This window comes from Etheostoma cragini, chromosome 7 (genome assembly GCF_013103735.1).
Source record: "Etheostoma cragini isolate CJK2018 chromosome 7, CSU_Ecrag_1.0, whole genome shotgun sequence".
NCBI classification, from domain to species: domain Eukaryota; kingdom Metazoa; phylum Chordata; class Actinopteri; order Perciformes; family Percidae; genus Etheostoma; species Etheostoma cragini.
The window spans coordinates 4,539,714-4,553,909 of NC_048413.1; the positions used below are offsets into that span (position 1 = coordinate 4,539,714).

Below are 14,196 nucleotides of genomic sequence, written 5' to 3' on the forward strand. Positions count from 1 at the left end.
TGTTGGCATTTCTTTAAACCAAGGCCTTGCGCTCAGATGGTTAAAATAAGGCCGAATACTCTGATATTCAGAATAGAATTATACATCCAAGCTCGCACTGGCCACAGAGCAGGCAGAGGTGAAGGAGAGCAGCGTCTGACAGTACAGAGAGATAACCGTCTCTCTTTTACAGTCTTGTTAATAAATTATAACATATACAGACTATACATACAATTAATATTTCAGTTCATAATTAGTTGTATTTACTTATTTCACATAAAAAAGATATAAAATATCAAGTTTCCGTTTCTTACTTTTTCAGCATCTAATAAAATAAACAAACCAAAAATCAGTGGCGTTTCAAGGACTTTAGGTTTGCAGGAGGTTGCATTGCATAAACTGAATGTAATGTAAAAGAGCAATTGGCTTGCCCAGCTTGTTAATAACCAGTGTATGTTTGTTTTAGCAGCCCAGTTTAGTTTGTAGATGTTAGTTAGATGGCACCAACATTTGGCCTAATCATAACTAAACACTTCATTTCTTGCATTCTGGTGATTTTAAATGCACTTCCACCTTTTTCTGAATCAATTTATGCTGGACATATCTTTATGTGAAGGGAAACATGGGGAACAATTCAAAATATGAAAACATAATGGAATGGGGGTTCACATGGCTGACAACCTGTCCTGGGACCTGCACACCTTATCCCTCATTAAAAAGGCACACCAGCGTCTGCACCCAAAACAGTGTGATTGCAAGCTTTTTTTATTTATTTACTCAGGTCAGCAAGGAATTATTCTCCCTTTCGAACATTCTGCATGCTTTGACAAGCACCTACCATCCCCAATCAAATGGCTACATTTTATTGATATTACTTCAGTAGACATTGCATAGTGCATGTGTATGTCCAAATGTTATACAGGACGAACGTAGGACTCAAAATGTAAAGAGTGCACTGAGATGCTACGTTAATCATCAATCAATGATTGGGATCTGCACTTGCAGGCAGTCACATACGCATAAATACTGCCAAACAGGTTAGTGTGTGTTTTTAACCAGCAAATGTAACATAACATAACTCACACTTGATTGGTCGGCGATCAAGCATCCAAACTGTGAAGGCACTCATTGTGGTTCCACACTTGGTGCATAGACTCAGGGGCCCATTCCCTACTTAAATTGGTTAAGTTTGACCACTGGGAGAGAAGGGGCAGTACTATAATTTAAGGAAATGTCTCTATAACTCCGCAATGCTTTCACATAATTAACAGTTTTTTATGGCAGCTTTGTAAAAACTATATCTGGTAAATTGTAATGGGCTCAAGCCCATTTACCATGAAATTTAAATACAGTATGTGTGGAGTTTCATCAGCTTCTATAATCTGCTGCAACTTCTTGTTTTTCCTGTAGTAGGGAGGCTCTTTACATGCTTGAAGTCAACTACAGAAATTGGGCTTATGAAAATGGAAGTAATACACTAAAGGTTCAAGCATCAAAATATTCTGTAGTATAGAAGCCTCCCACAGTACTAGGCAATAATGCAACACATAACTAATTAGTGTTATTTCTTTTGATATGTGATGGAGAGCAAATGAAAAGCCTTCCACCCGTGTCTCCTTCTGAAAATCTGACATGTAAATCATGCACTGCAGGAAATCAGCTCCTACCAAGTCCCTATAGCCCCTTCTAGTCTGGTTCCTACCTAAACAACCCCCCTTACCTGCCCTACACAGGTAGGCTAGACCAGATTTTACGCAGATCTGTTTTGCTGTTAGCCACAGAATAATGACATAAGTACATTTCATAGCTGTGACTTGACGTCACTTTTGACAGTGAATCATCTAAATCTTTTGAAGACTATTGGTTCATAGCATAATGTTTTTATAAAATAGGTTAATGATTGTGTCACTACCACGCACCTTACTGTCCCACAGTAGAGGAATCCCCATATAGCACAGGAGAAACTGACAGACAGTTTGGACTTCCATCAGTTGTTTAGGTTTAATTACTAATTGTAACTAGCATGTTAGTTAGCAGTAATTAGCCCGTGCCTATGTTACTGTTAACTAGCATGTTAGTTAGCAATAAGTAGCCTGTGCCTATGTTAATGTTAACTAGCATGTTAGTTAGCAATAGTAGCCCGTGCCTATGTTAATGTTAACTAGCATGTTAGTTAGCAGTAATTAGCCGTGCCTGTGTTAATGTTAACTAGCATGTTAGTTAGCAGTAATTAGCCCGTGTCTATGTTAATGTTAACTAGCATGTTCGTTAGCAGTAATTAGCCTGTGCCTATGTTATCTCCTAACAAGAGAAACGCTCTCCATCTCTGCTGATTGGGAATGATTGAGATTTCTCTTGCACAGCTACCAGAGTTCTTACAACTTTCAGTCAGATTGCTCACGTCACATCTAAGTCTTCAAGCTTAGTTGGAGGCTGCGCAGTAACGCTGAGCCATCACTGGCAAAGTGCTTCTAATAGACTTCACTGGTCCATTTCAATTCAATTCAAATTTGCTTTATTTGCATGACTGTAACAACAATATTGCCAAAGAACCACACAAACTACATAAGTACAATCAGCCCCATACATTTCATTACACAAGTAATCAAAGCGTAATGTAGTTAAATTGTTTGTGTGTATGTTTGAAAAAATATAAAAAAATAATAATTTCAATAGCAATAATTTCACATTTAGGCATTTCTCCCAGTAAATAGGTGAGTTTCTGTGTGTCTGATATAAATTTGAATTTGGGGTATGTTTGGGAAGTGTTTGCAAAGTGTTTTTGTCTAAGTGTTTTATATTTGGTGTATGCAACTCTGTCTCTACCTGTCCCCTGTCCCACTGGGAGTAGCCAGCTCTGTCTCTACCTCTCCTCTGCCCCACTGGGACCCTTTTCTATGGCCAAGGCTGTATTCACTCAGTCTGGTTGTTGTCAAAATGTTTCTTAGTTTAGGACATTTTATTGTAATTTGTAATTTCCCAGTGGGAAATTCTCTTTTTAGGGTAAATTACTTTGTGTTTTGGTAATTTCTTTCCAGTATTCCATACATTTTTCTTTCTGCTTGTTGATAATTTGGTTTGGTCTGTTGAGGACTTGTTACTGCAGAAAGCCTCAGGAACAGCTGGCTAAGGGGACTCTTCTCTGGTTCCAGCTCCTGGTATGTTAGGGCTTTGTAATGATATGCTTGGGGGTTAACAGATTTTCAGTTATTGTAAAATTGTACTGAACTTTTCTGTAATTTTAGTAAGAGGGGGTATTGGCCGAGCTCTGCGCTGCACAGGTCATTTATTGTTTTTCTCTGCACCTGCATGATGATCTCACGCAACTTGGTATGGAAAGATTTTATGATATTTGTCGGATTAGTTATTAAGTTTTGGCCCTCAAATTTCGCTACAATAGAGAAGTACTGGTTCTAGTACAAATTTGAAAATTCTAAGCCAGATTTCAATTGGAATAAAGATTTTAATGTTTATTTTTATTGCATAGAAAGCTCTAATTGCTTTGTCCCTCAGATCTTTCACAGCCATGTTGAAGTTCCCTGTGTATGTAATGTTGAGGCCAAGATAAGTGTAGTTTTTTGTGTGTTGTAATTTAGTGGTGTCTATATAGAAATTGTGTTTAACCTTTTTTCTGAAAGATCATTTATCTTAGTCTTTGCGGTGTTTAGTCATGGCCCAGGTCTGACAGAATCTCTGGTGCAGACCTTCTAGTAGATGTCATCTACATACAGCAGACCTCTCATCTGTCTGGCATTCAGGGTAAACTCTCTAATTGCTTTGCTAATACATTGATATATAGATTGAAGAGAATTGGACTGAGATTGCATCCCATTTCTCACTCCCTGGCCCCGGGAGAAGAACGCTGTTTGTTTGTTTCCAATCTTTATGGGACATTCGCTTTTTGTATACATGTTCTTAGTCAAATCATGTTTTTCCTCCAATGCCACTTTCAAGTAGCCTTAAGAAAAGGCCCTCGTGCCAGATGGAATCAAAGGCTTTTTGGAAGTCAACAAAACAGGCAAATACCTGTCTTTTCTTAATGTTTAATTCTTGATCAGTTAGAGTCTGGAGGGTAAATATATGGCCCGTTGTGCAGCAATTTGGCAAAAAAACAATTTGGCATTTATGCAGAACATTGTGGTCATCAAGAAAGTTGACAAGTCGTTTATTAATGATGTTGCAGAATATTTCCCCAGGTTACTGGATACACTAAGTCCTCTGTAGTTATTTGGGTCATATTTATAAATTGGGGTTATTAAACCTTTGTTCCAGATGTCTGGAAAAGTTCCTGTTTCCAGATTCCATCATTACCACAAGCCTTTTTTCCTTTCAGGGACTGGATGACATCTGAATGGTGTGGGGGTTGAAGCCTCTCCTGTACAGCAGCGTAGATATAACTATCTTACTGGTAGGGAAGTTGGCGGAGGCTTGCTCAATGACTCTCCTCAGAGAGTCTGCCAGTCAGTCCTCCTGGGACCTTAAGTCCTTGGTGCCTGAATGTATAAATGATGATGTGACTAGGTGAGCCTAGCTCAGCCACTGTTAACAGCTGGTCCATTTCTTTAACTGTCTATGGAGGTTGGAGCATGGGCTGTGAGTCGCGCATGGGCTGTGAGTCGCGCATGTGCAGAACAGCCGGAATCTTTGACAGCTAGCTACGGCTACACCGCTTGGACAAACCACACGCGACGTGATTTGTGGAGATTCACTGATTATGTAACGTCATACAGTCTATATTATAAGCCGTTCTCATTCCTGTTGAAGTTGTCTTAGAAATGTATGGGTATTTTTGTATCTATGAATTGTAGGATACCAACCATAGATGAATTTGAAGATACCAACATCCAACAGGGGGCGAAAAGTCATGGTGGTGACAAAAATACTAGAAAGAAATATTTCTTCTTCCGGGTCGGCCACTCTTTCTTTCCTGTCGGCCATTTGTCGTATACGGTGTGTATCCATCGAGCTCTCTTCTTTGAAACGCTTAAAATGCACGTTCTGTAACTACGTACCCGCTATTTTCTTAAACTTTATCAAAGTTAAGGTCACTATGTGGTCGTAGATGGCATTTGGTTGGTGTTTACGGCAAAAGTGATGTGTAGATATCGGACGTAAAGGTCGAGTGTGTGAGCAGCCACATGCGGCCGCGATGTATGCTAACTGATGAGCTAGCTGGCTAACTGGTTGCAATTACTGGGTTTTGTGTAACTTTAGATGTTACTATTAATATTGAAAAGAAACCGATCTTATGTTTTACGGTGACCCTTTTACGAAGCATTTGGGACAAGCAACTCTTAAAACATCAAGAAAACACAACTGTTCTAATGTAAATGTCTTTTTTTCAGATTTGTAGCGCGTGTACAAGCTGTAACCATGCAGAACGACGCTGGTGAATTTGTGGACCTTTACGTTCCACGTAAATGGTGAGTACAAGTAATAACGTTAGTGACGTTAACGTCGAGCTAAAACGATTATCAAATGTTTATGGTGTCAGATAAACAGCCCTTTTTCAAGCTTTGTGCTTATACCCAGCTGTTTTAATGGACTTTTTTAGTTTATCACAAACATTCAACATCAGCACATCTGGAGATACATGCATTTCACTGGGCAGGAAGGGGATGGAAAACGGTTGTCTAAACGAAAAAGAAACATTTAAAAAAAAGTAAAGTAATTAAAGTGTCAGCTGTCCAATATTTACTACTGAGATCAAGTGGAGTAGAGCTATATAGAGGAAATGCTAAATTGTTGGTACCTCACTGTGTGAGTGGGGTGGGGGGTGTCTTACCCCACTGAATGAAGCAAAATTGTCAAAATGCTTTCACACAGACATTTTGTTTCTCACCTTAAAAAGTTAAATGTTCCAACACTAATCGGTAAAGAGAGCAGCGTAGTGGTTTGTACCATCCGCCGAGATCTACTCTAAAAGCGTAAAAAGGTTATGTAGGTTTTTACACAAGGTCCATAATATGCAGAAATGGATCATAAAGTATCACTGTGAGCATGTTTGCAGTCTGTTTTTATTTCTTGTTTTCCATCCAAAACAGCGTAAGAAACAATCCCAAAGCAAAAGCTCTCCGTCTCGCCTGCGACTCACACAATCCTACGCCGTGTGACGCAGCAGTGCGAGGCGAGAAACATTCTGCGGCACATCCGCTCTTAAACGGCCATCATACATTATGTATGCAACCTTCCCCTATTTTCAACTGTTGCTAAATAGGAACATTTTCTGATTGTATTGTACAAGTACCAAAAATTCAATTGTAATATCACATTTGTTATAAAAGACTGATTTGTGGCATCTGTATCAATGCAGTATTTCATCATATTGCAATACTATGCTGTTTTTTTCCCCCGTCCCTTAATGTTAACAAAAATTGTTGCATTGAGAGTCAGCCAAAAGCTTTGTTAAGCAGAGTATCAGTGTGAATGATGGTGACAATAAGTTAAAATGTTGTACGTGTGTATTGCAGCTCTGCTAGCAACAGAATCATCGGAGCCAAGGACCACGCCTCTGTCCAGCTCAACATTGCTGAGGTAACATGGAAAACTTTTGAATGTTATTTTTATATCAACTAAATAGATACGAAAGACTTGGTTTCAAACAACATCGATACCTGTATTAATATCTGTGTTTCATAAAACTCATAGATTAACTAATGTACCATATTGGCCTAAATCCAAATTTTTTTATTCAGAGATTACACTTAAATTGGCTGGAGAGGTGCCAGTTCACCTCCTTGAACAAGGCACCAAACCACCAGCAGCTTGGTCAGGTCCTGGGCGTGTGTGTATATTTTTTCAATAAAGAATGTCTTAATCTTAAACTCAGTTTTTTAGTCAAAGCTCCACTACTGTTGGTATGTTGCAGCTTATTTATGAATCCGTTTTTATATGACAACCTGCAACTTGTAATGAGGTTGTCCACTGGCTCAGCGACACATGCTCTACTGTCTAATTCACTTTGTGTGTAGTTTTTACTCAAAGAATAGTCTCAGTGTTGGTTTGAGTATTTGCATGGAGTTTGTCACAAGAGTTAACCACAACAGCATCATGGGAGAGAGAGGTTGAATAGTTGAGGGGGGGAAAACTGATGCTGTAACATAATGTGAAGCTGGACTATATCAGTCATCACAAACAGGTTCCATAGCATGGGAACTGGAATATGATTGGAATAGTTCTGTCAGTAATTAATAGACCATAACAGACTTTTGCTGTCAGTGAGTTATGGGAGTCTAAATGCACTTGTTGTCTGAGGGCCATACCCCTCTATGTTGCTTGTTGACAATTTATTACAAATCACGTGTGTGGCTGCTGGTGCGTGAAAACGCAACCTATATTTACCGGCAGTAAATAAAGGGTTTCTTTTCCAATGCACTTCATGTGATATAAACCTTTAGAAATGTCTACGTGGCGTGATAAAGCCTGCATACATTTAATCGTTTAAAAAGTAAATAATTGTTTTGTGGTAACAGAACCTACAGATTGTTTTGAAAAGTATGCAAAATCCCAGGCAGCAGTAATATAGCTTAGACAGAGAATGTATGGTCAAAGTGTTGCACAGCTATTCTAAAGTCTTTTTGGTTTTCACATTGCTCAAGGGTTACTAGAAAACAGTGGCTGAAGGACAAACTTACAAAACTGAAATTGCACAACATGTATTTAAAAGTGGTAAAAAATATCATTAACGTAGCTAAGAAACTGCAACCTGCTAATACACTAGTATGGTACTTTTTCAAGATGCCAATTAGTTGTGAAACTTATTTATAAATATTTTTTATTTGTAAAAAAAAAGAGAGAGAGAAAAAGATTGAATTTCCGTTTTCGATAAACAACAGTTGTTTGGACTTTAGATGTTCTCATCTGGTGTGCTCTGTCCTCTGCAGGTCGACAAGGTGACCGGTCGCTTCAATGGTCAGTTCAAGACCTACGCTATCTGCGGCGCCATACGCAGAATGGTAAATATCAGCTCAATCTCTGTTGCATTGCACTTTCTCTGCTGTCTTGCAAACCCAGAGCATTGTCAGCCCTCAAGAAGAGGGTTTAGGAGTGAATTATTAGCAGCCACGATAGCTAAAGTGGGGGCGGTGCATTGACCTCGCCAATTTTTTATTTGTCTTGAGTAACAGACTTTAAACAGATATATCGATCAGAACAGGTATACGTTTTTCTTACACACAACACCCCATCCCTGCCCACCCTATCCTACCCTGAGTGGACCAAATAAGAAGGTGTTAACAATACAATTAGAAAGCAAAAACAAACTTGGAATTAGATAATGTGTTTTAGCACCGTCCTGCGATGTGCGCATGCGCGATATTCACATCGCAGGACGTTGCGAGGTCAATGCTCCTTTTTTGTTGCTTTGATAGAAAAGTAAACTTTCACAGTTCTCCTTTTACATGATTACATTCTGACCTTTCCCCTTTAAGACAGGCAGTCATGTGGGCAACGTATGTATGTGACGTTAGTCCGACGGGGTTTGTTATGGGAAGTGAGGCTCTCAATGTGTAGAAAAGTACTGTAGGCAGCAGCTGCCGCTGACACAGTGATATGCATAGTTTTGATGGGTAGTCAGTGACGCTAAAGCAGTCAGTGTTTTATGTTTGCTGCAAATACAAACTAAATCACCTGATTAATGCAACATAATTACGTTTCCCAGCCATTTCCCCCTCAGAAAGCTGCTACTAGCCATGCTAAAGCTAATATGGTTAGCCTTAAGAAACAAGCAGAAAGCTGCTACCAGCCAGGCTAAAGCTAATATAGTTAGCCTAAAGAAACAAGGCGTCCATCTGTCCCAACTAACGTTACGGTTCGGAGCCGAAAACCTGAAAACGTAGCCAAACGTTGATAGTATTATATGAATACATTGGAGTCATGCTAGCGTCACTGTGTCCACGTTCGGGCACGTATTGGCTAATGTTCGATCAAAATATCTGTTAAAATACAAATATAAATGATCTGTTGATGTTAATTTAATGGTGTAAAACTATCTTGTAACTTCTTACCTTTCTAACGGTACATGGTGTTAACTTGTTACTTTAGCTTTTACTTTACAAGAGCCAACTAAAGTACGCTATCGTCGGTAAATCAGCCGTGCGCTACCCTTGACCATAACCGGACACCGCTATAGACCGTTAAAGTCCCATCAATGCTGTCAAAACTACCGGATCTTACTTCTGTCCTTTCCGATAAAATACCATGCTTCAACAACTCTGAATTATGCAGTAGGAGCTTCTTAATATCCAGTTCAGTAAAATTAGAGGAGGAAAATCCATCGCCTGAGCGTTCTTACATCTTTTCCTCTTTCATATACTACTGAGACATCTAAATGTCCATGTACATATAGGACATTTCATACGTAGATTTTTAGATGGGTATACATAAATTCTGGTCTCATTTTGGTGATGATCGGAAATGTAAAGTACTGCGAAAAGACCAGAAAGCCTGTCAGGCTGAAGGTGTCCGGATATAGCCAATAGCAGCGAATTGTGTCAGAATGTGGACACAGTGACGCTAGTCAACCAGCGTATTTCTACCCAATTTCCCTCTCCAAAACCACTTCAGAAGAGTAACGTTAGTCACAGCGCTTAATTGCTTTGGTGTTGGTAAAGTATTAAAGTTAGACAAAGAATGGTTAACATTAGAAAAGATCCTTTTTCATTTTCTTCTATGTAGATGCACTCCCTGGAAAATCACAGCAGTAGTTGAGAATGATTTTATTATTTCAAAACACAGCAAGTTATGTCATCTTTGAAAAAATCTTCATATCCCAATATTTATTATTCTACATGCTGAAAGCTTATGTTCTCCCCCCCCCCCCACACACACAGGGCGAGTCTGACGACTCCATCCTGCGGCTGGCAAGAGAGGATAGCATTGTCGCCAAGTAAGAACCTGTTCCCTGTGTTATAACTTTGGCACTTTCGGCCTTTTCCACAGCAGACATTTTGACATGTGAGGAAAAGCTAGTGTCACTCATAAGACTGTCCCATTAAGCCATGTACTGTACCACAAGGCTGCATGGCACCGTGGCGGATCTCCGGCGTGTGGCCGTGAGGAAAAATAAATAAAAACAATTTGAAACTTGAATGCGGTTTTATATTTAAGTCCATTGATTCACCTATCAATCATATGAGAGAGATCATGAATGTACTAATTTGCTTTTTTGATGATGACCTTGCCAATGTAACACAATGATTCAATGTTGGATTATATTATTTCAATATGAAATCTACATTGACTCAATTTACTTAATTTAATATATGGTTAGACAAAGTGAAAATGTATCCAAAACTTTACTTCTTAAAAATTATGACTTTTTATTATTGTGTAATGTAAGAAGGACTTTAACTGTTTTGCCAGTCAAATTAACTTAAAGAGAGCATATTGGTACATTACACTGTGTCCCCCTTCCACTTTAAGCCCTGAGGTTGTAAGTGAAACAGCCTATTCTTACTGCCCCCTGTGAGTGTGTTGATTTGAGAAAATACTACTGAGAATTACATTTATTTAAAACTTTTAAACTATAATTCACATTTTGATGGTTGTTGTTGGTAAAATTGTATCTTTTGGTTCTTCTGCAATTTCAAACAGGATATTTTATTAAGTGGATTTGACAGTATAATCATTTTTGTCTCCTCTTCCCCTGGTTTGCCTCACAGGAACTTCTAAGAGTGATGCTGGAGCAGTGGACACTGTGAGAATAAAATGAAAAACCAAAAACTTTCTTTGCCATTGTTGTAATTTCCTAAAAACGGATGAAAGATATGTTGTCTACATTTTAGTATCAAGCCTTGAGACTACTTTTTTAGGGCTTTCCCCTATTAGTGGACTAATTGGTTGTTTTGGTCCTAGTCTAACAGTTCTTTAGTCAACGAGTCATTTTTTTTTTAATGGTAATTTACGCCTTTCCAAAAATTGTATAAACACATCACAAGATTTAAAGGGATGCTTTGAGATGGAAACTCAGTTTTCCAAATCTGTTTAAATCAACTAATTGGTTAGTTGACAAATTCATAAGATTAGAGATTCGAAAGCTTTTTTTTCATCCCACATTTGGGGAAATCACTGTTGCAGCATCAGGGGATAAGAGAAAGTAAAATAAATATAAATACAGCATTTTGCGTGTTCAAACTTTTTGTCAATAGTAACTTCAAAGTAATTTCACACATGTGGTCCAATGTCATTATAAATCCTATTCTGCTAGCTGACTAGACAAACAGTACACTTTGTTTAAAATGCTGACAGCTGGTTGGTCAATACCATTTTGTCTATTTAGTGTGATATGTAGCTCAGTCTAGGTCACGGTGATTTGAGAAAGATGACCAACACAAACAACTGGTAGTAAAGCTGCGACTCCAAGTTACTACCCTGATGTGTGTCATTCCAGTTATTGTGCATTTAAAGGGCCCTGCACGTCCGGTTATTGTGCATTTATAGTGACCCCTGTTGTTCAATTTGAATGGAACCTACAGGGTAGACAATAAATTTATGTTAGATTTATATTAAAGAGAACTGGGCGACGCTAAGTCTCGGGAAGGAAGTTGTTTTGGATTGGACAGATAGTCTGGATTTACCCTGTGGACCAGGTAACCATAGTTGTCAGAAATCAGCTGCAGGTTAGAGCGCCGGCAATGGACGGACATCTTGCCGGAAAGAGGGACATCCAGTGGAAGTTCCAGCAGAACGAGAACAGTCCCGATAGTGGATATCCTCAACCAATCCATACGTTATTGCTCAGTTTATGTAATAAGATAGGGTTTATGCTTTTTTTAAATCTATGAAAATTAATCATGTAATGTAAATACTACATGTAATGTACTTTTCTATTACAAAAGTCTATGCTTCTTGTTATTCCTCAATTATTTCCAGTAGTGCCAAAGATGTTGATTTGTCAACTAGAAGCTGTGTCAATGAAATTGTGAAGACATTCTGTAAAAGGCTTTTTAAGGATTTTTAAGTACTGGGGGAGTATATAAACAGAACTGTAATTTGTGAAATGGTGTCTATCCCCAGGTTCAAATAATGGTATTACTTTTGCTGTTTTTGTTTTTAAATTTACCAAATTGAAAATAGGGGTTACAGATATGAGTAAATGGTTCGGCAATTTTTTCACTTACCTTTTTTATTACAATCATATTAATGTTATTCCAATCCGTAGAGGATTTGCTGTCACGCTTTCATAAGGTGTTTATTATTTCATAACTTTGCCACTGCTCTAAGGAAAATTGAGCTATTATTAATATTCCACAGATCAGCATATTACCCCTTTTGTTTGTGGGTTGTCTGTCATATCTGCCAGATCTGGTCCCACATTTACAAAGAATTTGTTTCAAACTATTAACCACATCTTCCATAGTATTTATTTTTTAGCCATTTTCAAAATAGTATTCTGGGTAATTTGCATTTTCAATTTTATTTCCATTTCAATACTGCAGTCACCTAAAGGATTATTAGGAACGCCTGTTCAATTTCTCATTAATGCATTTATGTAGTCAACCAATCACATGGCAGTTGCTTCAATGTATTCAGGAGGGTGGTCCTGGTCAAGACAATCTTCTGAACTCCAAACTGAATGTCAGAATGGGAAAGAAAGGAGATTTAATTAATTTTGAGCATGGTATGGTCGTTGGTGCCAGACGGGCCGGTCTGAGTAATTCACAATCTGCTCAGTTACTAGGATTTTCACGCACAACCATTTCTAAGGTTTACAAAGAATGGTGTGAAAGGGAAAAACATCCAGTATGCGGTAGTCCTGGGGGCAAAAATTCCTTGTTGATGCCAGAGGTCAGAGGGGAATGGGCCGACTGATTCAAGCTGATAGAAGAGCAACTTTGACTGAAATAACCACTCGTTACAACCGAGGTATGCAGCAAAGCATTTGTGCTTCACAAATGTTTTGCTGCATACCTCGCTGGTAACGTGTGCGTGTTGTTTTGCTGCATACCTCGCTTGTAACGTGTGTGGAAGCCACAACACGCACAACCTTGAGGCGATGGGCTACAACAGCAGAAGACCCCACCGGGTACCACTCATCGCCACTACAAATAGGAAAAAGAGGCTACAATTTGCAAGCGCTAAAAAAATTGAAGACAGTTTAAGACTGGAAAAAATATTGCCTGGTCTGATGAGTCTCAATTTCTGTTGAAATGGACTATTCAGATGGTGGAGTCAGAACTTGGTGTAAACAGAATGAGAACATGGATCCATCAGGCCTTGTTACCACTGTGCAGGCTGGTTGTGCTGGTGTAATGGTGTGGGGGATGTTTTCTTGGCAAACTTTAGGCCCCTAAGTGCCAATTGGGCATCGTTTAAATGCCACAGCCTACCTGAGCTTTGTTTCTGACCATGTCCATCCCTTTATGGCCACCATGTACCGATCCTCTGATGGCTACTTCCAGCAGGATAATGCAACATGTCACAAAGCTCAAATCATTTCAAATTGGTTTCTTGAACATGACAATGAGTTCACTGCACTAAAATGGCACCCACAGTCGGATCTAAACCCAATAGAGCATCTTTTTGGATGTGGTGGAACAGGAGCTTCGTGCCCTGGATGTGCAGCCGACAAATCTCCATCAACTGCAAGATGCTATCCTATCAATATGGGCCAACATTTTTAAAGAATGCTTTCAGCACCTTGTTGAATCAATGCCACGTAGAATTAAGGCAGTTCAGAAGGCAAAAAGGGGTCAAACACAGTATTAGTATGGGGTTCCTTATAATCCTATAGGTTCAATTCAATTCAATTTTATTTATAGTATCAATTCATAACAAGAGTTATCTCAAGACCCTATACAGATAGACCACACTCCAGAATTTACAAGGACCCAACAGTTCTAGTAGTCTCCTCCAGAGCAAGCAACAGTGCGACAGTGGCGAGGAAAAACTTCCTTTTAGGCAGAAACCTCGGTCAGACCCAGGCTCTTGGTAGGCGGTGTCTGACGGGCCGGTTGGGGTTAGAATGAAGAGTGGCAATAACAAAAATAAAAAAAATTAGTAGTCTATAGCAGTTCTTTGTAGTAGTTCATGGCATAGCAGGACGCTGTGCGGTATTACAAGGCACAGCAGGACGTAGCAGGGCACTGCAGTGTAGCAGTTTGAACATGGCATAACAGAACATGGAGCGGGTCCAAGGCAACAGCTGCTACCCTGATTTTGGAGCCTCTCTGATCCAAGGGAACATTCTGGGGAAAAAAGAACATAAGGACTCCGGGG

At 39.1% G+C, this 14,196-nt stretch overlaps 1 protein-coding gene and 1 long non-coding RNA gene across 2 annotated transcripts in view; one reads left to right on the plus strand and one right to left on the minus strand.

Annotated features, from left to right (window-relative positions):
• Positions 1–4,659: 4,659 nt before the first annotated feature.
• On the plus strand, positions 4,660–10,701 carry rps21 (ribosomal protein S21). The gene is made up of 6 exons (XM_034876697.1): positions 4,660–4,929; positions 5,325–5,402; positions 6,450–6,513; positions 7,863–7,934; positions 9,810–9,865; positions 10,641–10,701. Exons 1-6 carry the CDS (start codon positions 4,802–4,804, stop codon positions 10,648–10,650), a joined length of 408 nt encoding a protein of 135 aa, XP_034732588.1. The 5' UTR covers positions 4,660–4,801; the 3' UTR covers positions 10,651–10,701.
• A 3,011-nt stretch (positions 10,702–13,712) lies between these two features.
• Positions 13,713–14,196, minus strand: part of LOC117947611 — a 3,198-nt gene continuing 2,714 nt past the window's right edge. The window contains exon 2 of the long non-coding RNA XR_004657275.1: positions 13,713–13,762. This is a non-coding gene — a long non-coding RNA (uncharacterized LOC117947611). The remainder of the gene's footprint in view (positions 13,763–14,196) is intronic.